Raw genomic sequence first — 26,853 nt, 5'->3', positions numbered from 1 at the left:
GAACGTGGATGATGTTATTATAGTTTGTGTACTGATTTTTTAGGAGGTTTCATTTAGTTTATTTAGTTATATATTGAAACTGCTAATTGTCACTATAACTTAGACTTCACTTCCTTCTGTGAGGAATTTGACAGGATTTTCATTCCAGTAACAGTGACAGTAAACAACAAACATTGTTTTAATAATTGGGCAACAATGGGTATCCACATTAGCCGTAAACGCTTGTATGACCATTACTATGACAAACAAAACAATAATAGTGAAGAATTTAAAATAAATGTAAAAAAATACTCCAAGCTCTTGTTTTTCATGAAGCGAAAACACGTTTCTTTGCAGATAAAATTAAAAACAGTAATAATAAAGTAAAAGCGACTTGGAGTGTAATTAACAATGAAACTGGTAGATCGAATTACCGTAACACCTCTATGTGTTTAAATATTAATAATCGCGTCATAATATATTCGGAAATAGAAATTGCAAATTAATTTGATAAATATACCCAAAAGGGTCATGCTGCTGACATTGTTATAGTGTTTGCTCTGCAAAAGAAAGCTGTTCGTGTTATATATTAGCTTTGTTATAGACAGACTCTCAAAGAAAAATTTAAACAAATAAATATTATGACTCTTCATTGTCAGTACATTTATGAAAATTTTATATAGGTTCAAAAAAATCGTCACCTTTTTCCTCTTAATAGTGATTTTCATTATTATAACACTAGAAATAAGGGATTACTTGTAACTAATTCTAGTAGGCTTCATAAGATACATAATAGCATTAAGGGTAAATTTATACACTTTTATAATAAAGTCCCAGCCATTGTTCAGACATTATCTATATATAAATTTAAATGTTTTATTAAAAAATGGCTCTGTCGTAAATCCTATCACTACACTGCTGAATATCTAAGTGATCGGACAGCCTGGGACTAGATTATGATTATTTTATAGCAATATCCATGACACTACAATATTGTATATTTTTCTTAAAAAGAGCGCAAAAAAAAGAATGCTAAGAGTGTTTCTTGCGCCGCTTCTTCTCTCTCAGAGCGCCATTTGTTTCCGAAGCGGTAGATATTAATCTAGTATATTAGAACTGACATCAACAAGAATTGTAAAGGAATCAATTTTGAGAAAGTAAATGCCTTTTATGCCTTTTAATAATTAATATCCGGACGACCGAGCCTTGCTCGGATTATTAAGAATGTACAAAACTTGAACAAAAAAAAAACTAATAGGACATCTGGATTTGAACCAGGGTCTTCTGCTTTCCGGATCACCCAATGTCCTGAGCTATAATAGTCTTGTATATAGTGGCGAAATTTACCTTTATATTCTAATGTTATTGTAGCTGTTTCTCATTCAAACATGGATAAAACCATTTTTTTTTAATTGAAACCTAGCTAGATCGATTTATCACCCCCGAAATCCCCTGCATACTTAATTTTATGAAAATCGTTGGAGTCGTTTCCGAGATTCAGATTATATATATACAAGAATTGCTCGTTGAAAGATATAAGATATAAACCCGTTTGCCGGTCTTAGGCTACCTGTCATTCATAGCTAACAAACGTTATTCACGATATTTCAGTGTCTCACAAGAACGTGAAATAGGGGTGATCTTTATTGTTAAAGGCACGCAGAACCTTTCGTAGGCTTACCCATGGCTAGTTAAAAAGAAATACTATTATATCTAAATATATACTATTAATCTTTGGAAATAAAACGCAACGGAATCTTATAGTTTACCTAATTAATGACACTAAAAAGTAAATAATAAAAAAAACTACTTTTAAGAAAACCGACTTCAAAAACTGATAAGTATAAAATAACTTAATAGAGATATAGTGTAATACACCTCTTATGCCTTTAATATTAATAAAATACTATTATTTGTATAAAATAATCAATATTCGAAAACTTGGGTGGCCCTACCTCTGGACATTGGTTGTCACTATTTTTGAGTTATTCTGTTTAGAAAATTTATTGAATTAGGCGTTACTTTGCGGAAATCCATTAATGGAATTAACACTAAAGAAAACTTAAATCATTTGTATAATTCTGTATAGGTCCAAGTGTAGGAACACAGGGACAGGCCGCCTTGTTGTCCACAGCTAAACGGCTGTAGATTCCATGTTACCACAGAGTTTGGGATTATTGGCGATTTCAACGCTCTGGATCTGTTCACATATCACCGATCATATGGAGAGATCTATTAGCGACTTCTCTCTAGCATATGCTTTGAGATAAAGTCAATCATGTAAGATCCCACATCTTCACTGTTTGTGCCTCTATTGACCACTTCATTAACAGCTTCTTGGTTTCCGTGGATCCACCGTTGGGATCGTTGGACCACGACCTAATACGAAGCTGATCTATATATGCTCGCTTTTGAAGCTGCGTGTCTTCTAATGTTTCTTTAAGTTTCTGGACTGGAACGGACTGGGAATCAATATCAACAGCAAATACATCACTCACATTCGATTCGAAGAAAATTTCGTAACCATGGCTGAGACTTAAGCCATATATATGCTCGATGGCCTCAATACAGGTTCACAACAAGGAGTTGAGAAACTGTTGACGAGAATATCTACCTTGGACAAACAAGCTAGTTGGGCGAATTCTATTTCGCGAAAGAGGTCAATCGTCAAATCCAAGTCGGATGGGCTGCTTTCGTAAGCTCCGTAAAATCTTCTCGTTCCAAAAACCACAGTAACTCAAGACGAAGTTTTTTTACCAGTGTGTGTTGCCAGTGTTGAAATACGGAACGCATTCATGGTCGGTAACTATGGGCCTTATGAGAAATTTTATGGTCTGTCAGGGGGCTGTGCTTGGAGTTTCCCTGCGAGATCGAATCAAAAATGAGGAAATCCGTAGGAGAACCAATAACACCAACCGGACAATTGCGAAACTAAATTGACATTGTGCAAAAGCACATACGTCGAAGGACAGATAGCCATCCGGAACCACCTGCTATAATATATTTGTATATGGTTGTTGAATGATTCACTAGCATGGAGTGCCGTGGGATTTGGGAACCTGCCTTACTATTTCACAGTGAGACACTTATGCATACCATCGCTTGTGAGTGTTGCGCCAAGGAGATACTAGTTGTGGTATTACAAACAATACTGGCACCACGGCACATAACAGCTCACTGCAGATAAACTGTTCACTTGTTTATATACTTACACAAACGGAGTTAAAGCGCCTCCAGTCTAAAAATAGCAACAACCCTCGTACTTACATAATTGTTGTCGAGAGGCTGCGCTGCTACCACCCCTCCACCTACCACCCAGTACCCCAACGCCACCCCCCCAGGAACACGCTATGCGAGCCGCGACAGCCAGCTGCCAGTCGGACCTCAGGCGCTGTAGTGAGCGCATCATACCGTAACTAATCATTTCAATCCAGACATGTTTTGTTTATTATTAGTTACTTAAATAATTATCATGCTACTATTTAATGGATGACGTAAGATGGGTTAACTTAAAGTAAACTTTTAAAAAGATCAATAAACTTATTAAATAAAGACTACCTATGTCTAATACCACGATTGTCAGTGAAAGTGTCAAGTTTATGCTTAATATTATTGGATAGTAGTGTAGCAGAGCCGATAGGAATGTCGGCCAACCCAACACCTGTTACCGCTGAAGGTAAACATAGCTTTTGTTTATTCAAGTGTTACCGAAATCATTGGTGAAACGGTGATGGCTGGCCACCACTGGCAATGGACGGCAATATTTTTCATATATTTTGACTTAATCTTACGTTACTATATTTAGATTTAATAATCACGCGATATCTTTTAATCGTAATACAATTTCAAGTCACTGAATCCATTCAAATATCTAAATTGTAAACATTTGCATGTTTCTGCAATGGCAATGCTTCAGATATGCAGTCACCACCACCCTGAGATAAGTTGATCCTAAATCAGCGTCGACGAGAACCAGAATAAACTTGTGTCTGAAATCGAGACTATGCTTTGCAAAGTCTCGGAATGAGGCCGACAAAATTTGGTCCAATTCAACCCCAAGACACAGCTTGTGCGTTTACCGCTAAAACGTCTCCCCGTCTGGCCTGTATTGGCATACTTGGCGTCGATATATCGAGCGACGTTCAGATCCGTGATCACTTGGAAGAGAAGGTCAAACTGGCCCCTAAAAAGCTTGGTGTACTCAGTAAGGCGAGACAGTACTTCACTATAAGCCACCGCCTGCAACTATATAAGGCGCAAATTCGGCCTCACCTGGAGTACTCTTCTCACCTCTGGGCGGGTGCTCCCCAGTACCAGCTTCTTCCATTTGACCGCATACAACGAAGAGCGGCTCAACTCATCGTCGATCACGCCATCCCCTTGACTCTTTAGCGTTGCGTAGAGATGTGGGTTCTCTTTGCATCTTCTCGGTAAAATATTTATTCCGATATCCGGTGATTTATGTGCCCAGAGGATCTGTTCAGGTTGGTTCCAGCGGCCGAATTCCACCACCAGACTTACGTCAAAATGGAAAACACCACCCGCAACATGCTGACGTCTGGTATTTAATTTAATTTATTATTATTACCACAACCCGCGTTTTGCAAGAAATTCGTGCCACACAGAGCCACTTTGTGGAATCAATTACTGGCTGCTGTTTTCCCGTTACGATACGACTTAAGGACAAAAAGAGCTTACTCCTTAAATGCCGGCAACGCATCTCTTGACACCTGTTGTTTCGGATGTCCATGGGCGGTTGCCGCACCATTCCCATCCCGAGAGCCGCTTGCTCTCTTATATTAAAAAAATGTTCTTCTCCCGTAAAAAGTTGTGATCCATGGAATACCAGGTCGATCAATTTATTCAGTCTCAACGTAAGGTCCTTCTGTCTTAAGTTATTACGTAATTAGCTAACCTAGCAACATTTTCTATTGACACTTTTATGTTTAACCTATTATACTTATGTTGTCTTTATTTACTCAAACGCCGTGGGCACCTATTGGATTGTTTATATGATGTGTAACCTGTCACTGCTAGGGGAGCGTGTACAACAAAGTAAAAAACTATCACAAAGAAATACTCAAGCGCTTCAGGTATAAATAGTGTATGCGCCCCACGTGTGACCCCCACCATGTGGTGGTGGTAGAAAAATAGGGAAAAAACCTTAAAGCGCTCATTGCGAAAAGATATTAAGTGAACCCTTTTGTAGCTTCTATTCTAAAGATTTGGACGTGACCAATTTTTGAAAATGCAAACAAAAAAAATATCGTGACCATGAATTATTTTTTGTTAGTTTACATTGATTACATTACTTAACCATTAACCCACACAATTCTGTAAAGTAAGTATAAAATTTTATACTTGTTTTAATGGGGTTGATTGACAAATTAGCCTACTTACCCCGAACAAAATTCGTCAACCAACCCCATGCATGTATGCAAACTCTGGCACTAACATGGAAGCAATACTGTGGACTATAGCTTAAAATTATTATTTTTACATTTGTCATAACAGAGCCATAGGCAAAATAAAAAAAAAGTACGAACGAAAAACCTTACTTACCGAGATCAAAAATACTAGATGTGATCACGGACTAGTAAAAAAAGAAGGACTCCGCGCCGTGATATTAGCAAGTGAAGCACCTTTATGCTAGTGTGTGTGCTGTTACCGGGGACTAGTTAAACAATTTCTTCTCCCTTAAATAATCATATATCGACAAATACTTTTATAGTATTGTTTTAACAGTTTTTCACAATGGACGACTGTATTTTTAAAATATTTTATTGCGACGCAAACTGATCTGTCACAGACGATGGCAAATCTCATAATGGCGGCCGATCGGCTTGTATTAGTGTAAGTGTGTGTATGCGTGGGGCTATGATATACAGGTTTATCGGCTTGTTTTGGTGCCTCACTTATGTAAGGTGACACGGAATCCTTCTTTTTTTACTTGTCCTTGCATGTGAAGTCATTAACAAACGCCGCGCAACTGCGTCGTATTTTCAAATATGGGCCAAGTTATCTGTAAAAAATCACTTAAACAGAAAATTAGGAAATAGAGCTTCCTCAAGCATTTAGTTTACAGATTGATGTTCTAAAATCTAGATAATAATGTATGGATAATAAGGTGTGTACCGTTCTCTCTCATACATAAAAACATTGATAGCTTCATTGACTCACTCAGCCAGTGGGAGGCTCCTTTGCACAGGAAGCCGGCTAGATTATGGGTACCACAACGGCGCCTATTTCTGCCGTGAAGCTGTAATGTGTGAACATTACTGTGTTTCAGTCTGAAGGGCGCCGTAGGTAGTGTAATTACTGGGCAAATGATACTTTACACCTTATGTCTCAAGGTGACGTGCGCAATTGTAGTGCCGCTCAGAATTTTTGGATTTTTCAAGAATTCTGAGCGGCACTGCATTGTAATGGGTAGGGCGTACCAATTACCATCAGCTGAACGTCCTACTCGTCTCGTCCCTTATTTTCATAAAAAAAGCTACACAATCATAAAAGAATCTAATATTAGCTGGTGATATTAACATCAATATTCGGCCCAAAGAAACTGAAGCATTCCATTAAAATAAAACCGCCTATTATATATATATTATTGTCGACTTATGGTATCCTACCTACCTACTAAAGAACGGAACTGCCTGGATCACTTTATGTTGAGGAGACACCCACATAACACAAATTAAAATTTAACATACTGTCGATACTATAATAATACTATGATAATTTGCAAAACATTGGTAAAGATTTAGCTCACAACCTTCCCATTGTACGACCTAATTCGTCTCCACAAACAAATTTTTTTGTATCTACTGTTAGATACTGATCCAAAGAAAGTGTAAAGAATTTTGAATAGCTTAAAATCAAATAGCGCCCCAGGATGGGACAATATCACGACTATACAGGGTGTCCCAAAACTCAACGATAACCTGGTACCGGGCAAGAGGCCAAGGTATACCAGTTATGAAAAAAATAAGAAAAAAAATCTATGTCACTTAGTCAAGCGATGATAGACATTTTTCGAAAATGTTAAAAATTTGACACCCTTTGTCGCATTTTTAGGTACTGTGATCGCAATTTTCACAATTTTACAGTGATTTTTTTAATAATGTTATCTCAAATAACAGTGCTATTAATGGTAACCACAAATGAAAGTAATAATCATTGTTAACTAAGTAAAATAAATTAAATTTTGACGAGTTATGGTTCATAAAATTTATGTCAGTCAACTTTGACACTCTACGTTGGAAAAAAAATGTACTACACTACCTATGGCAAGTTTTTTTAAAGATGGCCCATTTAGTCTAGATTTCAAAATAGTACAACACTTGCCACTTTTCTTGCCAATAAAACTGCTATTTCGTACGCTATGCGTAGGGATCCCTCAGTAAAAAAAATACCTGATATTCTTTTGTTTGAAAAGTTCGAAGTCTCCATTATTTGTAATGAACAAAAGTGATAAAAAGAAATGGATAGTAGTTATGGTATTTGTCAAAACGAGACGTCACTATCCGTCTCACTCACAACGACTCATCAGTCGTTCATAATAAAATTTAAACAATAACATTTAGTACGCATCGTTTCTTCGTTTACTGCGCGTCTCTCGTAATCGTGTCACTTTCGTATTATCGACTTTGGCTTGTGTTACCCTGGACTTGATACTCTATCCGTACTTGACGACTCTGGCTTTGTTTTTTGGACTTTCTGCTGTGCAAACTGTGTGTGAACAACATGCCGCATTTGTACACACCGCAAGAATATGCAAATATACATCTTATCTACGGTGAGTGCCATTGTAATGCCTCTGCGGCAGCTGGACTGTATCGGGAGAGGTACCCGAATGTGGAGCGGCACCCAGATTGTCGTGTCTTCCAAAATGTGCACGCATCATACTCGGAAGGACGATTACCCAGTGCTGTACATCTGGTGGGAGATCTCAAGGAAACTACGACGCTGAAGTTTTGAATGAAGTTGAAAATGACCCCAGTACCTCAGTACGTGCGATTGAAATTGCAACGGGTGTGGCGAAGAGTACCGCACATCGAATTTTAAAACGATACGATTTTCATCCTTACCATGTACAACGTGTGCAGAGCTTGTTACCACGTGATCACGCACCCAGAGTTGATTTCTGCAGAACCATGTTAGCGAAAATTCGTGATGATCCGGATTTTCTAAATAAAGTTTTGTGGACTGACGAATCGACATTTCAAAGACATGGTTATTTAAACTTACATAACCTTCATAGTTGGCATACGGAAAACCCGCATTTGATGCGTGAGGATCGATCCCAATACCAATTTAAAGTCAATATGTGGACAGGAATATTAAATGGTCAAATAATTGGACCATTTGAATTCACTGAAAATTTAGATGGCGCCACCTACTTGCAATTTCTTCAAAATGATTTGCTGACATTGCTAGAAGATGTACCACTCAACATCTACAGAGAAATGTGTTATCAACAAGATGGTTGCCCAGCACATTATGCCCGGCCTGTAAGAGAATATTTAAACGAATTATATCCCGGTAAATGGATCGGACGCCTTGGACCAATTTCATGGCCCTCTCGGTCCCCAGACCTGAATCCAGTAGACTTTTTTTTACTGGGGATGCATAAAAGAAAAGGTCTACTTAAAACCAATTCAAAATGTAACAGAATTGCGCCAAAAAATTGATGCAGCATCAGAAGAAATCAATGGGAGGAGTTTTGCAAGACTGGTTACAGGTCATTTCTGAGGCGATGCAGAGCTTGTATTCGTGCTGGAGGGAAACAATTTGAGCATCTGCTTTAATTTTAGGAGGATAATAAAGTGTTACGATAATTTACCGTTTTATTTTGATTAAATTTTCCATGAGTTCCTTTCGCAAAAAATACGAAATAGCAGTTTTATTGGCAAGAAAAGTGGCAAGTGTTGTACTATTTTGAAATCTAGACTTAATGGGCCATCTTTAAAAAAACTTGCCATAGTACATTTTTTTTCCAACGTAGAGTGTCAAAGTTGACTGACATAAATTTTATAAACCATAACTCGTCAAAATTTAATTTATTTTACTTAGTTAACAATGATTATTACTTTCATTTGTGGTTACCATTAATAGCACTGTTATTTGAGATAACATTATTAAAAAAATCACTGTAAAATTGTGAAAATTGCGATCACAGTACCTAAAAATGCGACAAAGGGTGTCAAATTTTTAACATTTTCGAAAAATGTCTATCATCGCTTGACTAAGTGACATAGATTTTTTTTCTTATTTTTTTCATAACTGGTATACCTTGGCCTCTCGCCCGGTACCAGGTTATCGTTGAATTTTGGGACACTCTGTATTATTAAAGTATACTAGAAGTGAAGTTGTTCCTATCTTGGCTAACCTCTGTTTCAAAACTGACTGAAAGCTGAAAATATCTTTTGACTGACTTTATTTTTGTTTTTATTATTATTTATACAAAAAGAAACAGCTGACTACTACTAGCTGACCCGACAGTTGTTCTGTACATAGTAAAATTAATACTGTGTTCTATGAATTTGTCAATAATATTTCAAGATATTAACATCAAGAATTATTTCGTAAAATATGCTCCCTGTTGTTATTAAATGAAATTGTTTTACAGTAGAACTGTCAAACCGTGCATCAATAAATTCTCACATAGAAAATAATATGTCTATACAAAACAAATATTGGAAATAAAAATAGTTATAGGTTCCAAATCGGATTAAAAACTATCCTATCTCTCGAGTTGGACTAAACTGCACTCCATGAAGTAGTCCTCATTAAAATCCGTTCATTAGTTTAGGAGTCACTGGTAACAAATATTAGGACACTGGATTTATATACATAAAGAACATTTGATCTGATTGTAGTTATTCTAGTAGACTTATCCAGGCTTTATAATTTTAGATACATTGTATGATTTAAATAGATACATTTAGTAATTGTATGCTCATTTAATATTTTGCTAATATAAATTTATAATTTTTTATATTAATATTTTTTAGTACATAATAACAATAAACAATATGTTATTTCTGTTGTATTAAATAATACATAATTATTAGGTAGCTACTGTGTGTTTAACAGAAATATAATTTATCATTTCGATTCTTATATTTATTAATTTCTTGGATGATGATATGATACCTAGCCATTGTAGAGTTGACACATATTTTTCTATAATAATTGTCAAAATTGATAAAAATAAAAAATGTATAATTTAATTTTATAAACTTCAGAAACTTCTTTAATTTTATCTGTAATGAACAGCCGTTTTACTTCGTATGTGGGTAATAAAAAATGAGCATAACACCTGAATAATATCATGGTGGTAAATAAATTAATAGTTATTTATGCAACTGTTGTGTAATAGGGGGTATTAAAACACGAATGTGGGTGGGGGTGAGATTATAGTAGCACATGAGTGTTTTAATACCTAATTATCAACGGTTGCATACAAACAAGATTTTATTCTACACCCATAATATGAATTCTCTATAAAAGATTCTGAAACAGTTAGCGTACATTAAAAAAGCCAGTCCTAGTAACCAGAATATTGGGGTGTTTTAATGTTGTCAATAAGCTAACTGTTTTAGCATCTTTTGTAGAGGATTTAAAGCACGTGTGTAGATAAACGATGGAATTATGAAAAAGTAAATAATATGTGAAATACGACCGTGGCCTACACCCTCTTGTACCGCTAGAGACAGAACACAGGAGCATTCCTACTTTGTAATAATTTATAAATACTTTTTGGTTGTATTGTATGTAATATGTTTATCTACATCGTAATAAGATGAAACCTTGTGTTTTTTACAATAAGGCCTACATACCTCTAAAGATCATAAAACAGATGAAAAGATCCTTCGGTGTACGTGCACTAAAATTGGACAGTAGTTACGTGTTCACGTAGCGCTGGTGTTCACTGGGCAGACAGCTCGAAACAACCGAAACATCACATACAAGACCCCACTTTACACGGTGGTCGATGTGTTCAATAATATACGACGCACGGGAGGCGGCGAGGACAATCAGTTTATAAAACTGCTCGTTCAGGAATCAGGAGTAATAACGTCACACGGTGTGTTTACTTGTGAACCGTGTGCGTGTGTCATTATCAATAAACAAACGTCACTCGTCGCCCACAGCACAGCTGAGTGCTGAGTGCTGACACTCTGACAGGCGACAGCCAGTGATCGTGGACGCTCCGAGCAGGGCGGACGTGTTGCGTGTGCTGGTGGCAGTGTGAGTGTGTCTGTGTGTTTAGTGTTGACGTTGAGTGGAGTCCGGAGTGAACCGCTGTCCGCTAGCGGGCCGCTCATGTATGTCATCAATGTAGGTGAGCAAGGCGCGATTATATTTATCAACACCTCGAGCACGCCGACTGACCAGTAAAAATACGTCGCTAATTAATTTATTTACAATACAAAAAACATACTATAACTTTAAACTAAGTAATTAATTTTTATACGACGACCCCTAGTGGTAAGTGACCCTGCCTACTGAGCAAGAGGTCCCGGGTTCGAATCCCGGTAGGTGCAAACATTTATATGATGAATATAGATGTTTATTTCCGAGTCAGGGATGTTTATATGTATTTATGTATGTAAGTAAGTATATTTATAAAATATATCGTTGTCTTGTACCCATAGTACAGGCTAAGCCTAGATTGGGGCAAGATAATTTGTGTATAAGTATGTCAATATTATTACTTAATTTAATATCATCGTAGTGATCACTATAATAAGTTATGTATGTGAGATATTCGCCCCTATTCGTAGTTATTGTTAAGTTTATGTGGACTGTATACTGTATCGTAATTGCCAGTCCTGTGCTCCGTGACCCGCCTCTCACCACATACGTCACGGGTCCCTGTGAGAGCCCGAAAAAATGAGGACTAGCTATTGAAACGAGCACTACGACGAACCGTGATGATGATCATAAGATTGCCGCACTCCCGTCCGGAGCCGGTATCTAGTAAGGCGTTGGTGTTGTTGCGTAGGTCAAGGACTCATTGTCACTGTCGATAGTCGATCACATCAGTGGCCTGCGTCCGAACTGACCCCAACTTGTATCATACGAGCTCATCCGACCCACTTCTGTCCACACTGTGATGAAAGTCGTAACGAAATACAAAGTGTAATGATAGCAGAGAAGTGAACAGTTTTTTTTATAATATTTATTTAAAATACAATGTAGTTATAGCTTACAATATAATAACACACACTTAAACTTTAGGAAGCTTATCTGTGTGTGAAGCCGCTTAAAATTAAATTACATAATATTTAAAAAGAAAATAAGAATTATTTTCAATTACAGTTATTACAACAAAGATCTCATCTTAAACAAAGTAGTATAGAATTCATTTAAATGAAAATAAAAAATAATTATCAACTAATCTAAATGTTAGCAATTATAAATTAGCTGTATACCTAAGTAGCTAACTTACCCCAGATAAAATTATATTAATGAAGGATTTTGTAAAAAGTACTTTTTTAACGATGATTTATATATTTATTTTGATTCATATCTCTAAGGGAGAATCGTTTAAGTATAGAGGAATGACGTAGTTGTTTGCTCTGTTGCCATATATATTTGTAGATTTAGGTAATTTAAATGATATGTTTGTTCCTGTAAATTGTCTTAGATGAGGCAGCCTTTGAATTTCTCAAAGGAATTTTTCTTCATTTATTTCTAACATTAAACTCGTACGGAATAATTGTCAAGTTATCGAACCGCGTTGTGAATATGTCGCCCGAGTTGTCCGAGTGCTCGTCAATAACTCCCGGGAATAACTCCGCGATAACTGATAACTGATAGCGAGGTGCACTCTGCGCTGCGCTCGTGTGTGTGACTTTTAGATAACATTGAACACGCCCGCCAACTTGGAAACTTGTAATGAACCAAATGTTTTGAGTTTTCTTGAGTGTTAATACTGCCATAACTGCCAATATTCAAATGAAATCAGAATCACTTTATTCGTGTTGGTCACGGTAATGACAATTATGAATGTCAATGTAAAGGGTTGAGAGCTAATAAGAAGAAGTAGCAAGAAACTCATTGCCACTCTTTTTAATCAAGATAAAAATTTTCATTGTTTTACAAATCATTTCTTTTACAATATAGTATGTACAGTGATGCAACAAACACACTCAAACGTCAAATAGTCAGTGCCATACACGACTATTCGTCAATACTGACTGACCGAGACTGAGTCTCGTGCCAGAGTTTGGCGAGTCAATATCTCCTGAGGATGCCTCGTGTAGAGTCGAACACGGACGAGTAAAAAAAGAAGGACTCCGCGCCGTGATATTAGCAAGTGAAGTACCGTTATGCTAGTGTGTGTTCGGTTACGGGGGATTCTAGTTACACAATTTAAACAACGCACGACGGCATTTTTTAAAATATTTTATTGAGACGCAAACTGATCTGTCACAGACGATGACAATTCTCATAATGACCGCCTATCGGCCTGTAGTAGTGTAAGTGTGTGCGTGGGGCTATGTATTTACACGTTAATCGGCTTGTTTTGGTGCTACACTGTTATGTAAGGTGACACGGAGTCCTTATTGTTTTACTAGTCCGTGGTGTCGAATTGTTTGAAGACGAATATTGGCGGAAATAACACTCAAGAAAACTCAAAACATTTGGATAATTATGGATTTCCGCAAAATAACGCCTACTCCAATAAATTAACATGTAATGAACCAGATACACTTCGCGTAACTTGGAGACAATTTTAATCAATCAATCAAATTCTTTATTTGCGTATAAAACATGGTATGGTGGCCACAATCTTAAAGTTTCACATGTTTCGTCAGGTTTATCTTGGCATGCAAATTAATTTAATACAGTAAATGGTGTAAGTAATTAAACACATAACAAAATTAGATGATGAAATATGTCTGCATGTCAGGAGCAATAAAATTTTTATTAACGTAATAATATAAAAAAATTACAGACTAAAATAATCTTAATAAATATAAAATACGTGACACGTTGTTTGCCGCGATGGACTCCTAAACTAATGAACGGACTGCCGCCCAAAAGCCGTTCCAAGCCCAAGAACCACAAGAGCGTTTCCGGCCTTTAAGGATCGTTCCGAAAACGCGGCACAAGAAAAAAGCTCCTTGAAAAGCGCACTGTGGAGGACCACCACAGTAGTACGGCCGTACTGGCCGGCCACTCACTCAGCAGTGTCAAACCATATTCTTTGGCAGCATTGCGATGTCTCAGCGCCACTTTCCGCCACTCTATTTCCAAGTATCGGCCGGTGTGACGCATTGTTTTCCTTTAAGTTAAAATCGAGGACGTTCGCGAAACCACATTTGCGTCAACGTTCGTTCAATAGATATAACATTATCCTACTTATTAGTGGCGTTTGGACCATTCTTGGCGTGCGTCCGTGCAGAATGGGATGTCGATATGCCAACTTACGGCCGTTCCCAATATACCATCTACAGATAGAGATAAATTACTACCTTCTACTGTCAGTAATTAGCTGTCAATAATCTGAAACTGTCTCAATATACCCGATAAGTCATTCTTATCGCCTTATATTGGGACGCGTGAATTGCAATTTCCATACAAACTTCTTTCGCTGGTATACGTAGCTATACGTCGTCCCATTGACAGACAGGTGAGTTACCTTCGATAAGTTTATTGTGAGAGAAAATTCAACGATAATTACGATTTTTATCTCAAGTAAGAGATAGACTGTATATTGGGAACGGCCGTTAATAGCTGAAACATTTTATGCATATAAAACTTTTAGTTGCGAATGCAACTAATAGTTTATAATAATGGTCGTCTCTCGCCATTCTTCAGCACGTACTGGACTCGTAGCGCTTACCGCAGCGCTTCAGGACCCTGCCTCTGTTCTCCGACGCGTATTTTTTTCTCTATTTATCAGAATACAAATTCATACTTACACACTTAATACTTTTCAAAAACAAACTTAACTCATATGTTTTAAAACTTTTATTTTTTATCATAGTAATTATTATGACGGGTACTCGCGATCTATATTTTATTTATTTGAAGCTGATATTTCGATCCAATTGCATGAATTGTGGTGTCTTTTCCATTTAATAATAAACCAAAAACTAAGAAGTTACACATAAAAGATATCAAAATCATAATAGAAACAATTAATAAGTATAAAGCAACACTTCTTCTCGGGTGTGAAGCATACCTTTTGGAATGGTTGGTAGATTTTGACTTTCAATATGTGATCCTATATCCTATTTTGACTAAAAATATTTGAATTTGAAAGAATATTGCGTCAAACGGCGTCACAACTCACATCTGAGCATAAAGTTACACTTTATTAAATTAATTGTTTCTTTAATACAAGGGCTAGCCTGCTTCTACAAGAAACCACGCTGTGGATCTGAGATAACGTCCTCCAGATGTCTGGTTGAAACTGAAAAGTTATTTTATAATATGTTTAAGGTTGATAAGGACAAATTATTGTTTATATTACATGTATCACCTTTGTGTGTACAATATTTACAAAACATTACATAAACACACAACCACTTTCACCTTCGCACGACACGCCACAAGTTACGATATCATCCCCACCATCTGGATGTGTAGCGGTCCTCCACAGTGCGGTTTTCAAGGAGCTTTCTTCCTCGCACTACGAAGCTGTGGAATGAGCTTACTTGTGCGGTGTTTCCGGGACGTTACGACATGGGTACCTTCAAGAAAAGCGCGTACACCTTCCTTAAAGGCTGGCAACGCTCCTGCGATTCCTCTGGTGTTGCAAGAGAGTGTGAGCGGCGGTGATCACTTAACACCAGGTGACCCGTACGCCCGTTTGTCCTCCTATTCCATAAAAAAAATACAAGCCCAGTCGCTTAAATAACGTTGTTGACTTTAGTTGTTCACTAAAATTCTCCTGTCGCGGTGTTTGTTACCAAACTCCTCCAAAAAGGCTAAATCAATTTGTTTGAAAATTTGTGTGTATATCGGGTAGGTCTGAGAATCGGCCAACATCTATTTTTCATACCCCTAAATGAGAAGGGTCATAGGGGTGGACCCTAAATATATATTTTTTTGAAATATTTTATTTTTTTATGATTCAGCATTGAAAAATACCTACAAATTCGAATTTTCGCCCTTCTACGATCTACAACTATTTTTCTATCGTGATTTTTATATTATTCTGTTCCATGCACAGATCCGCAATAGGGTTTATATAATAATTGTAGTGTATTAAATTTGGTACGTTTGAGAATCGGTTGTCATCTATTATTTCACCCCAAAAATTTTTTAATTTTCGAATTTTTGGGGTATTCAAGATATATGATTTCTTTTTGATTTATTGAATTTTTTTAAATTACTTTTTAAGGTTATACAACGTTTGCTGGGTCAGCTAGTAATATATATAAATCCAGTGTCCTGCAGTTTGTTTACAGTGAACTCCGAAACTAATAAACGAATTTTGATGGGAATTCTTAATGGAGAGCAGTATAGTCGAAATTGAGAGATTAGGTCTAACAACAGGCAGCATATTTTACGAAATAATTTTTGATGTTATAAAATATTATTGATAAATTCATAAAAAAACAATATTGTATTATTATGTATAGAACAACGTCTGTTGGTTCAGCTAGTCGCTACGCTATCTGCCATAATAATTAATATCCGGACGAACGAGCCTTTCTCGGATTTTTTAAGAATGTACAAAATTTGAACAAAAAAAACTTATAGCGAGCGTTATGAGCTATAAGATATTATAGTCTTGTATATAATAGCGAAATTACCTTTGTATTCTAATGTTGTTGTAGCTGTTTCTCATTAAAACACCGATAAAACTCAATTTTTTTAAATTGAAACCTAGCTAGGTCGATTTATCGCCCCCGAAATCCCCTGTATACAAAATTTTATGAAAATCGTTGGAGCCGTTTCCAAGATTCAGATTATATTATATATACAGGAATTGCTCGTTTAAAGATATAAGATTATTAATAACCTGCCTAAACAACATTTTTATTCTAGAAAAAGTCAGGTAAAGTTGTAGTATGAAATGAGATGTAGAGTATAAATAATGGTAGTTCCCGGGTGTACCACTGGCACGGTCCACGGCTACCGCAAGGAGCGTTCTCCGACACTGTTCTAGAAACTCGTTGTTGTGTGAAGTCCGAAGGAGGCGGACCGTGAAATGATTGTCTCCGCAATGTCTTCCGCGCACCGAGCCTCAATGTTATCGTCATTCAGATCTCATACTTCCGCTAACTATCCACCTCTGTATATATCCACAGTGTGGATAATAAACTGTGTGGATTCCACACAAAATAGCACTGCTGTCACAACTTTACTTGTACGAGGCTCCTTTGCACAGGATGCCTGCTAGATTTTGTGTACCACAACGGCGTCTATTTCTACCGTGAAGCAGTAATTTATACCGGTAGCTAGTAAAATTACTGGGCAAATGAGACTTAACATCTTATGTCTCAAGGTGACCAGCACAATAATTGTAGTGCCGCTCATAATTTTTGGGCTTTTCAAGAATCCTGAGCGGCACTGTCTCGTCCCTTATAGTCATAAAAAAAAAACAATATACAATAGTACAGTACCTACTGTAGGCTACAGAATATTAACTAAGTGAAACATTCGTTTTTTTAGGCACATTTTTGAGTCAATACTGGAAACGTTGACAGTGTAGTGGTCTGTGGTACCTACGAGGGCTTAATGTTGACGCCGGCCGATCAAAAGGGACAGTCTTCACTCAATCGTGACGCCCGCACCTGTCGTGTTCTTGTTGCGGCAAATCGCGCGATTATGATTTCCTAGCTCCACTGGAGCCCTGATCACCCCTTTGTTGAATGTGGCCACAATATCTAACAACGGTTTCTAAATCTCGCTTGCCATTCGAACCTGAAGCAGTCTTGTCATACTTTAAACCGTTAATTATTAGCGCCAAAAAGTCATAATACAGTATACAATCAATGTATATCAATGACAAAAAATGAGTGTTATTGATATTGAATTTAGGTTGATTTTAGGATGCACTTTGTCAGTTACTTTGTCATGCGCCCAGCGTGATTTACGTGATTGGTTCTCAGCATGACATCATTACGGTAATTAGTTCGCGCGTTTGACGCGCTATTGTCAATGTTTGTCAGATACGTGGACGATGTGTGCGTTATGTATGACGGGATCAGTCATAATAAAAGATATTGATTTTTGAACTTTACGATATATAAACTAGCGTTAACGTATTGTTATATATTAACGTATAGCTTGAAAAAAGGGCGTACACTCTTCTAAAAGGCCGGCAACGCTTATCTGATTCCTCTGGTGCTACAAGAGAACGTGGTCCGTGATAGCCACTTAACATCAAATGACCAATTCGCTCGTTTGCCTCCAAAAATCTCCTCCTCTACCATAAAATAATACCTAAATAACATTAGAAATTATATTCATTTTAAAGTGAGATTCAAGTGTTTCTTGAATAAAATAATTCTGTAATTCAATATTTACAGCAACATTGCTAGCGGGAAGGCTGCTTGATATATTTTGTGAATAGTACCGCTTATCCTTTTTTGATTATTTATGAAAATAATTTGTAAAGGCTTTGCAGAAAACTGTAACTGTGTGTCTGTTATTAAGATATTTCTAGGGATTGTGAAATTTGATTTTGTCTCATGCCTGTCAATTAGGAATGTCTAGTAAAATAGGTAGTACTTACCTTTTTACCATTTGCTACAACTTCGAAAAAGATTGTGCTTTGATGAGAATTGGCAAGAAACTCATTGCCTCTCTGATTTATCAATATTGACAGCTTTAGAATTTTTAACCGACTTCGAAAAGGAGGAGGTTCTCAATTCGATTGGTATGTTTTTTTATGTATGTACACCGATTACGTTGAGGTTTATGATCCGATTTTTGGTTCGATGCGTAATGTTTGCCATTTGATCCCATTAAAATTTGACATAGTTTGACCCTGTAGTTTTCATTTTATGAACACTTATGAATATTTTTGTTTACGTTGATTATGTAATTATAGTTTGTGTACTGCTTTTTTAGGAGTTAGGCCATTATATTTGGTTTGCAACCGACTTAAACCCAATAGATAGCACGTACAAATACTAGCATTTTATTAATATTAAAGGTATAGATTTGCATTAGAGGTGTAGTAAATTAAATCTTTATTGAATTATTTTTTCGAAGTCGGTTTCGGATGCAACTAAATCAGTCAAGAGAACGGCCGCAAGCGCGAGCCCCATTACCAAAATTGCGATTTGAATTTTCGGTTGACGGATCGTACATTTTCCTATTACGAAAGTGTTTCGGATCCGAAAATCGATACGAAGTTCGCGATTAGACATTTTGTCTTTCTTTTACCTTATTCCCAAATTCACATGACATTTCCATTTTAGTTGTTTAGCATTATTATGATCGTAACTACAACTTTACTTTTTATGGTTATGTCTATGGTTCAAAACGAAATCCATCCGCACTATTCGGATCCGAAGTACTTTGTAATAGGATTTAATTTGAAGGTCGTTGTTCTTTCGCGCGGATCGAAACCTCGGCTTTCGATTTTGGTAGTAGCCCTCCTGACGGGCCGCCCTACTACGCGGACGCCACATAACACATCGCCTAGCCTCACGTTCTGATCATTGTAGCAGAAGAAGCCGCGACATCCTCACAGGGTCGTGTCCTTCCTCTGCTCTCTGCAAGACTGGGAAGGGAGCGTATGGCGTTCATCAGTTACCGCCATACGTCGTAGTTGGCGGGCGCAGGCGGGCGGATGAATGAATAATTCACCAGTAGCTGAGCTGCTGCGGAGTAGTACTCTAGTATGGTGGCAATGTATTTGTGTTCCGCACTGAGTACACTGCACAGGACGTGTTTTAAATATTGAACACGTATTGCCAATTCTAAATTGGGAACCCGCTCGCTTCCTCGAGCTGGCGGGCGGGGAGCGGCGCGGGTAGCGGGGAGCGCCCGACCAACAACACTCAGTGACGCGCGTCTTCCTCAACACTATTTTGCTCCTATTTATAGCTCAGCTCTATATCAATATTTAAATTGCGCTTCAATCATAAACAGGAGGAATTTGTGTGTCTAACAGATTTCTTTTCTTTAAAACAATATACATAACAACATTTGTATTTCAAAAAACTATATAGCAATATATCCACGTGGCCACGTGTGATCTAACGACACAAATTACAAAGGTCTACCGTTTCCCTTCATTCACATTCGTTTTATGACTGTGTGCAGTCTCTGCAGGCAACCTCTTATAACATGTTAAAATACTAGATTATTTTTTTTTCTCTAAATAGGATCTTAAATCACTTGAGTCAAAAACCACCCATTCAAAAATGTATGCAGACCTGAAACGAATAGGAAGAAACTAAAAAAAATTATTAACCTGAGCCAGTCATTCATATTTTAGTAACCTTAACCTACCAAACAAATGTTACGATATTGAAGAAAAGAAGGGCTTTTCATCAATTTCGTAACATTTCATGAGTGGTAATGTCACGTTAGGTCCTAAGGGACTCAAACAAATTAGGCTGGCACGCTCGGAGAAATACCAATGTCCCACTTAAAACCGGCATGAAATAGAGGTTTTGCCGCTGTGTTTCGTTCGGTCTGTGGGTTATCCGGAGGTCAAAACCTGACCCGTCTGGATAGAAATGGCAGCACGGAATAAAAATAGGCTACTCCAAGACGATACCAGGCTATGTAGTCCTGGAGAATCCGCCCTTGGCGTCCTGTACCTAATAGTGAAGCCCAGGCTGTCCCGCGTATTTCACATTCGCTGTGGACTTATGCAACACCTGGGGCTTTCGCTCAAATTTAAATTCCGTCCACTTCCACCTGACCTGAGGACGAAGCCGGCCCTGCTGTTTTTGACCGAGATAAAAATATCCTCTCTGGCTGATACATCTTACCTCTCGAACCTGGGGTATAATCTGGGACTCCTTTATACCACGGGTTGGCGTGTGCGTTTACGTCAGGGAGGATGTCTGTTCTCGACGCCTGAGTATTCTTTAAGGACAGGACCTATCCACCATCTGGCTGCGCGTAGACTGCGATGATCATCCGCGAATCCTAGCGGAGAGACTGACCGGCTCCTTGAGCATACGCAAATGGCTATAGATTCCGTGTTGGAGGAGATCCCCACTGCAGAGATCGTGTTTCTTGGCTTTTTTAACGCCCACGGGAGAGGCGTTGGCGGTGAGTTTGGACATGGCGAAGGCCTTCAATCGGGTGTGACATAAAGTGAAGCGATTATAGCGAAACTGCCATCCTATGGGCTTCTGGAGAGGTTGTGCAAATTGGTCACAAGCTTTTTGGCCGACCGGAGCATCAAGGTTGTTATCAACGGTGCATGCTCCGTCTTTATACCCATAAAGGCTGGTGTCCCGCAAGGCTGCGTGCTATCCCTTATACTGTTTATTCTGCAAATCGGCAGTATTCATTGTAATGCAGACGACAACATAGGCTATGCTTCCTAAACCGGCCGTGCCAACTTGTTCCGGGATAGCGTCGACGAGCAGTGGAACAAACTTGTGTCTGAAATAAAATCAAATCTGAAATCACGCGGGGGTCACAGAAGATCAGCGTTGCAACATATTTGTGTTGCAACACATGCTGGGTGGTTCCTTTTTAAACTTCACCCTTTTTTATATTTTTAAGTTGTTTCATTTTTGTTTTGTGTGTGTGTGTGTGTATAAATAAATGTTTATCGTTCTTTCTTTCAAAATTGAGACTAAGCTTTGGAAAGTCTCCGAATGGAGCCGACAATATTTAGTAAAATTCAACCAAAGAAGACACAAGTTTGTGCGTTTCACCGCTTAAAAGTCTCTCTTTGTCGTATCCTCTCGATTCGAGATCACTCCTCAAACTGACACAGCCTGTATCGTCATACTTGGCGTCGATATATCGAGCGACGTTCAGTTCCGTGTTCACTTGGAAGAGAAGGCCAAACTGGCCTCTAAAAAGCTTGGTGTACTCAGTAAGGCGAGACAGTACTTTTTAAAATTTATTATATTAGTAAAATTTATTTGTTATGATAGCGTTAAGTAGCGGGCACAACTATCTTTCTTGTGGTTGAGCGGCTTAGGCTCGTTGTTATCAAACTATAACAGTGCAATATAGGACTCGAAATAAATATTGCGTGAGTTGGAGCTTACTGGGAGACGCCGCCGATTCGATTTCTGCCCGGCAGCTACTAATGTGTTTTGGTTTTCCGAATTCAAATGTATGTTTATAGCGAGGCTCATTCGGTGAAGGAAAACATCGTGAAGATCCTTATACACTCCTGCACACATATTCAGTGGTTGTGTGTCAAACTGACGAACTCGCACTGGGCTTACACGGGCTCGAGTTAGAACTGAACCAGGGTGTTATTATACCACGCAATATAACCGCAAAATTTTATGATAAACGAAAACTATTTCTTTCATGTTGATTTTCAAAAATTCTGAGGATAACATAAAAAAATACATAAAATTAACAATAAAATTAAAGGTAACCAAAAATTTATGCCCTGCTTAAGTGCCCACTTTTTGCAATCGCGTGTATATTCTCTATTATATATCTCATAATAGTTGCTTACGAAGTAGGTTATAAATAGCATGGATAGCACTCCTCTGGAGCACTTGATGTTGAAGATTTTGAATATTAATATTAGTTGCATTGCCCCATAATAATATCCCATAGGACATAGTCTATAGCTAAATAGGTGCGCCGTATCTATGTCAGTTATTTGTATAATATTTTAAACCGCGTATGCTGCAGGACTAACTAAATCTATCAGACAATCCTTCCATATCCCCCTTATTGTTATTTGGAATGGACCAAGAAATACCTGTAGCAGATTCAACTGGTTTTATCTACTGTCCGTTTAACTAAACACTTTCATCTACATTTTTAACATTTTGCATTGTAAATTTAAGATTTGATTGCTATGTAACATTACTGATGATAAGCATGATAAGATTTGATATAAAACATTAAGTATTGTCCATCAATATAAATCAGGAATGAAAGAGGTCTTAAAATCGTACCCTTTTGGACCCCCATTTTAACGATTGGTCATGAAGACAGCTATCCATTTTTTATTTGTATATGGAGTTTACCTTGATGATACAATATAATTGACAATATAATCGTACAATACAATATTTTATAATGTATGTAGTGACAACAGCGCTTGAGTAAAACCTAATAAAGTGAGGAAGGGACTCACATAGTAAATTTTTCTGTTCGTTCTGTTCATTGGTACAGTAATCGGTAGTAGCTCTCTATCTGTGGTGTACACAGGCACTTGAGCTGGTGCTCACTTTGCCCAGTAGTCGTTCCGGGCGTGGCTCAATACTGTATCAAGCTCCAAATTTTTATTTTCACTAAACTTTATAGAATATTATAGATATTCAAACGAACGATGACGAAGTTCTAAACTGCGTCTTGAGAATGGACGCCTGTAGCGAAAACGTCATCAGGATGACTAGCTGCGAGGCAAAATCTAGAGGTTAGAGAGCCAGAAGCGTGAACTGTTTAGGCGCAGTTTCGAATTGTCCATAAATTTTGGTACAAAAATAAATTTGTATTTTATACTCCTGTAGTAGTAGGAATGAAGAAAATTACTAAATAATAAAGATCGTTGATCACGTATAGTTATATCTGTACCGTTCACTGATTCCCACAGCCCAGTGTGTGTGTGTGTGATTGTTGAACAAAACATAGTGGTTCAGAAATAACTCGCATATAAACTGCCACGCTCCGGGAATAGCTCGGGAGTGGGAACTATCGTGCGCGCCCTATTTATATCCGCCATCGTTCGCCATCGAGCCGAGTGCCCGTGAGCTCGGGGCTCGGGGCAGACTGTAGCAACCCTTTATAGTACTATACTACTTGATAAGAAATGTCAAAATGCGTCCACATTGCTGGGCAAATTAAATATTTGCATGTAATCCTTTGATATTGGTATTACATGAACGGCACTGGGAGCTTTTCCGAATACCGCTGCCCCCTCTTGCATATGTTATTTTAATCATTATTAAAGTTAATTATGACAGAGTTACCAGTAGTATAGTATCTGACCGAAGAACATCCAGGAGATGAATAAAACAATCAATCCTGTTAGTCTCTGTTAAATACCTCCAGCCATTACGAAATGTTTACAATGCAATTGGGGATTTGTGATGTTGCGAGGTAAAGGAGAGAGTGACTAGGGTTTTACAATTATTATGATTATTTTTTATTTTCTTACCATATCTGCAATCAGTCTTAGATCAGAAGCAGCGTGTGCTTCCAATAGAAAACATCTACTCATCCAACTTACTCAATTCTGGAGCCAACTCACAGAATAAAGAGTAATGGTAACAGAAGATCCAATAAAACACACCTTTTAAAGAAATAGCTACATTAATTAATCGCCCTCAAACAAGATTAATTTTAAATCGTACTTAGTTTGTAACTGCAATGGATTAATAATACATTGATAAATTACTTTACACACACTACGAATTCCTCGTTCTTACTTAAATGGGTACCTGACCAATAATATAACACTGAATCATTAACCTTTTTACATTTATAAATAGTTTTCAGTAATTGTAGCCACTGTTATTTATTATAGCTCACTGCTAATAATATAATATATAATAATCTTATTCTATATTTTGCATTGAGCTGACGTATCTCAAGTGGTTGAAGAATTGGACTTTCCAAAGAGATGCTACGTTTACGTATTAAAGGACCACATTCAGAGAGGATGTATAACGGGGTCTTACAATGGCTGTGTAGGTGTAGCTAATGGGAAATGTTGGGCTATAGGCCCCATTTTGGCCTCTTGGGATTTGTATAATTTTTATTTAATTGATTCGGAATATGTTTAAAAAAATTAAACAATAAGACATTAGGGGACTCCCCTAGCCATGTAAATACTAGGTGGGAGGCTCATTTGCACAGGATGCCGGCTAGATTGTGGGTATCAGCGCCGTAGCTATTGAAATTACTGGGCAAATGAGACTTAACATCTTATGTCTCTAGGTGACGAGCGCAATTGTAATGCCGCTCAGAATTTTTGGGTTTTTCAAGAATCCTGAGCGGTACTGCATTGTAATGGGCATGGCGTATCAATTACCATCTGTAGAACGTCCTGCTTATATCGTCCCTTATTTTCATAAAAATAAATAAATAAAATTAAAAATATATATTGCTTAAAACAAGGCAGAGTAGGTACTCGAACTGGAATGATTTGGGACAGTTACAACTGAACATTTCCACAAGGGAAATGAACTCATGAATATTTAATTTCAGTAAATTTAGTTTAGCTAGCAACTTCAGCAGAGAAAATACTATAGATAAGACGGTCACTTATTTAAATATACAAAAAATAAAGAAAGAAAGGATATTGTGTCTCTCTCAGTTGAATCTAAAATAGAAATGAAATGTATTCAATAGAAACAGTTTATTATAGTTTGCTGGGCAGCAGGCTGTGACGTAGTGAGTTTCGTGGTAGTGATGAGAAATAAAACCCACAGGTAAGCACGAGGAGTTTATTGTTCCAGCGCTAGAAGTAGTATATAGGGGGGGTAGTTTGAGGGTCCGGCCACTATTATGACTAAGCTTGTAGTAGGGGTATTTCCCTGCTGCGCCGTGCGGTGACTCAGGGCTAGTAGTGTAAGCGCTGGTTGACGGTGTCGTAGGTAATCTGGTTCTCTGGACGCCAGCCGAGCGTGGTGAGATCCGTGACGCCAGAAGAGGGTGCCACGTGTACGCGAGCCCTCTGTGCATAATGCGAATGCATATTCCAGTGCGTGAGTAAAGTTTCACACTGCGCATTTGATTGTAACCATGCGGCATAAGCAAGCGGAAGGTACTATAACGATGAATTCTTATCCTTATATAAGAACTCATCGTTATGAGGTTGGCCGTAAATATAAAGAATAATGAGTGATTCAGATTAGCATATTGAAGACAATTGAGAATGAAGTAAGACCGGTCGGCCTTAGGCCTAACATTTAAATTTTTTTTAATAGAAAGTGAAAGAAAAAGAATATAGAAGTCCAAAGAATATTAGATTGTTGTATTCTGCAACGATCCCGCGTGTAAGGGAGGACTCACACGCTACAGTACCTTAGGGTGTAAGATGGTGTTAATGCGTTATCAGATGAAGTTACAAAGGAGGTGAGAGTGAAGAAACGATAATGCTAAAATGTTGAAGGCAGTAAGCAATTAATAATAATAATTAACAGGCTAGGCAGGTACATTAAGTCATTAAGGTAAGAAGTGGTAGCAATTGAGATATTATAATATGGCCAGTGTAATTTTAAACTTAATTAAATGATCGTCTCATGAAATAGATAGCTTTATAATGCCTTAATACACCAGTTAAAGCTAAGTAATAATGTACTCACGAACAATGCACGGTCGTCCAATGAATGACATGTGGAATTAGCTAGCGTTTTAGCACAAAAGCAAACTATACTGTGACGATTTTACGGGATTTCCAGCTTACACTTTTATAAGATTTTCAATGAGTCGACTAGGAATAGGAACTTATTTGTTCATTTTAATTAAGGGATTAACGAAAGGGTGTTCTGTCGATCTCAAGTCGTGTCACGACTGCACGGCAGCTCGTACGCCTGTGCCTGAAGCGGCTGGATCGTGAATCAAACCGGTTCAGACCTGTAGTTTAGCGCGTGGTATGCTCGTTAGTAATAGTTTCGATTAGGTTTCGATAATTACTCGTGTATTGAAACATGTAACGATTTTACAACGTTACAAGGTGTATTGGCGTGTGCGTAGGAAAACATTTGAGATTTTACAATTGCAATCATAGGCGTACCTGAGATTCCGAGGCGCGATGGTCTGCAGCTGGGGGGC

The 26,853-nt window shown here is 37.7% G+C and overlaps 1 protein-coding gene across 5 annotated transcripts in view; it reads left to right on the top strand.

Annotated features, from left to right (window-relative positions):
* LOC126968898 (histone deacetylase 7-like) overlaps positions 1-26,853 on the top strand; it is a 110,795-nt gene that overhangs the window by 20,556 nt on the left and 63,386 nt on the right. The window contains exon 1 of one of the 5 annotated variants that reach the window (XM_050814051.1): positions 3,427-3,655. The exons of 2 other annotated variants lie outside the window; for them this stretch is intronic. In XM_050814051.1, coding sequence (XP_050670008.1) covers positions 3,622-3,655 — 34 coding nt within the window. In that variant the 5' untranslated portion in view covers positions 3,427-3,621. Of the gene's footprint in view, positions 1-3,426; positions 3,656-11,173; positions 11,327-26,853 lie in introns of those variants that run through there. 2 more of the 5 variants (XM_050814053.1, XM_050814052.1) reach the window with 2 other exon arrangements.

This window comes from Leptidea sinapis, chromosome 17 (assembly GCF_905404315.1).
Source record: "Leptidea sinapis chromosome 17, ilLepSina1.1, whole genome shotgun sequence".
Classification (NCBI taxonomy): domain Eukaryota; kingdom Metazoa; phylum Arthropoda; class Insecta; order Lepidoptera; family Pieridae; genus Leptidea; species Leptidea sinapis.
This window is presented reverse-complemented; position numbering and strand designations above follow the sequence as displayed.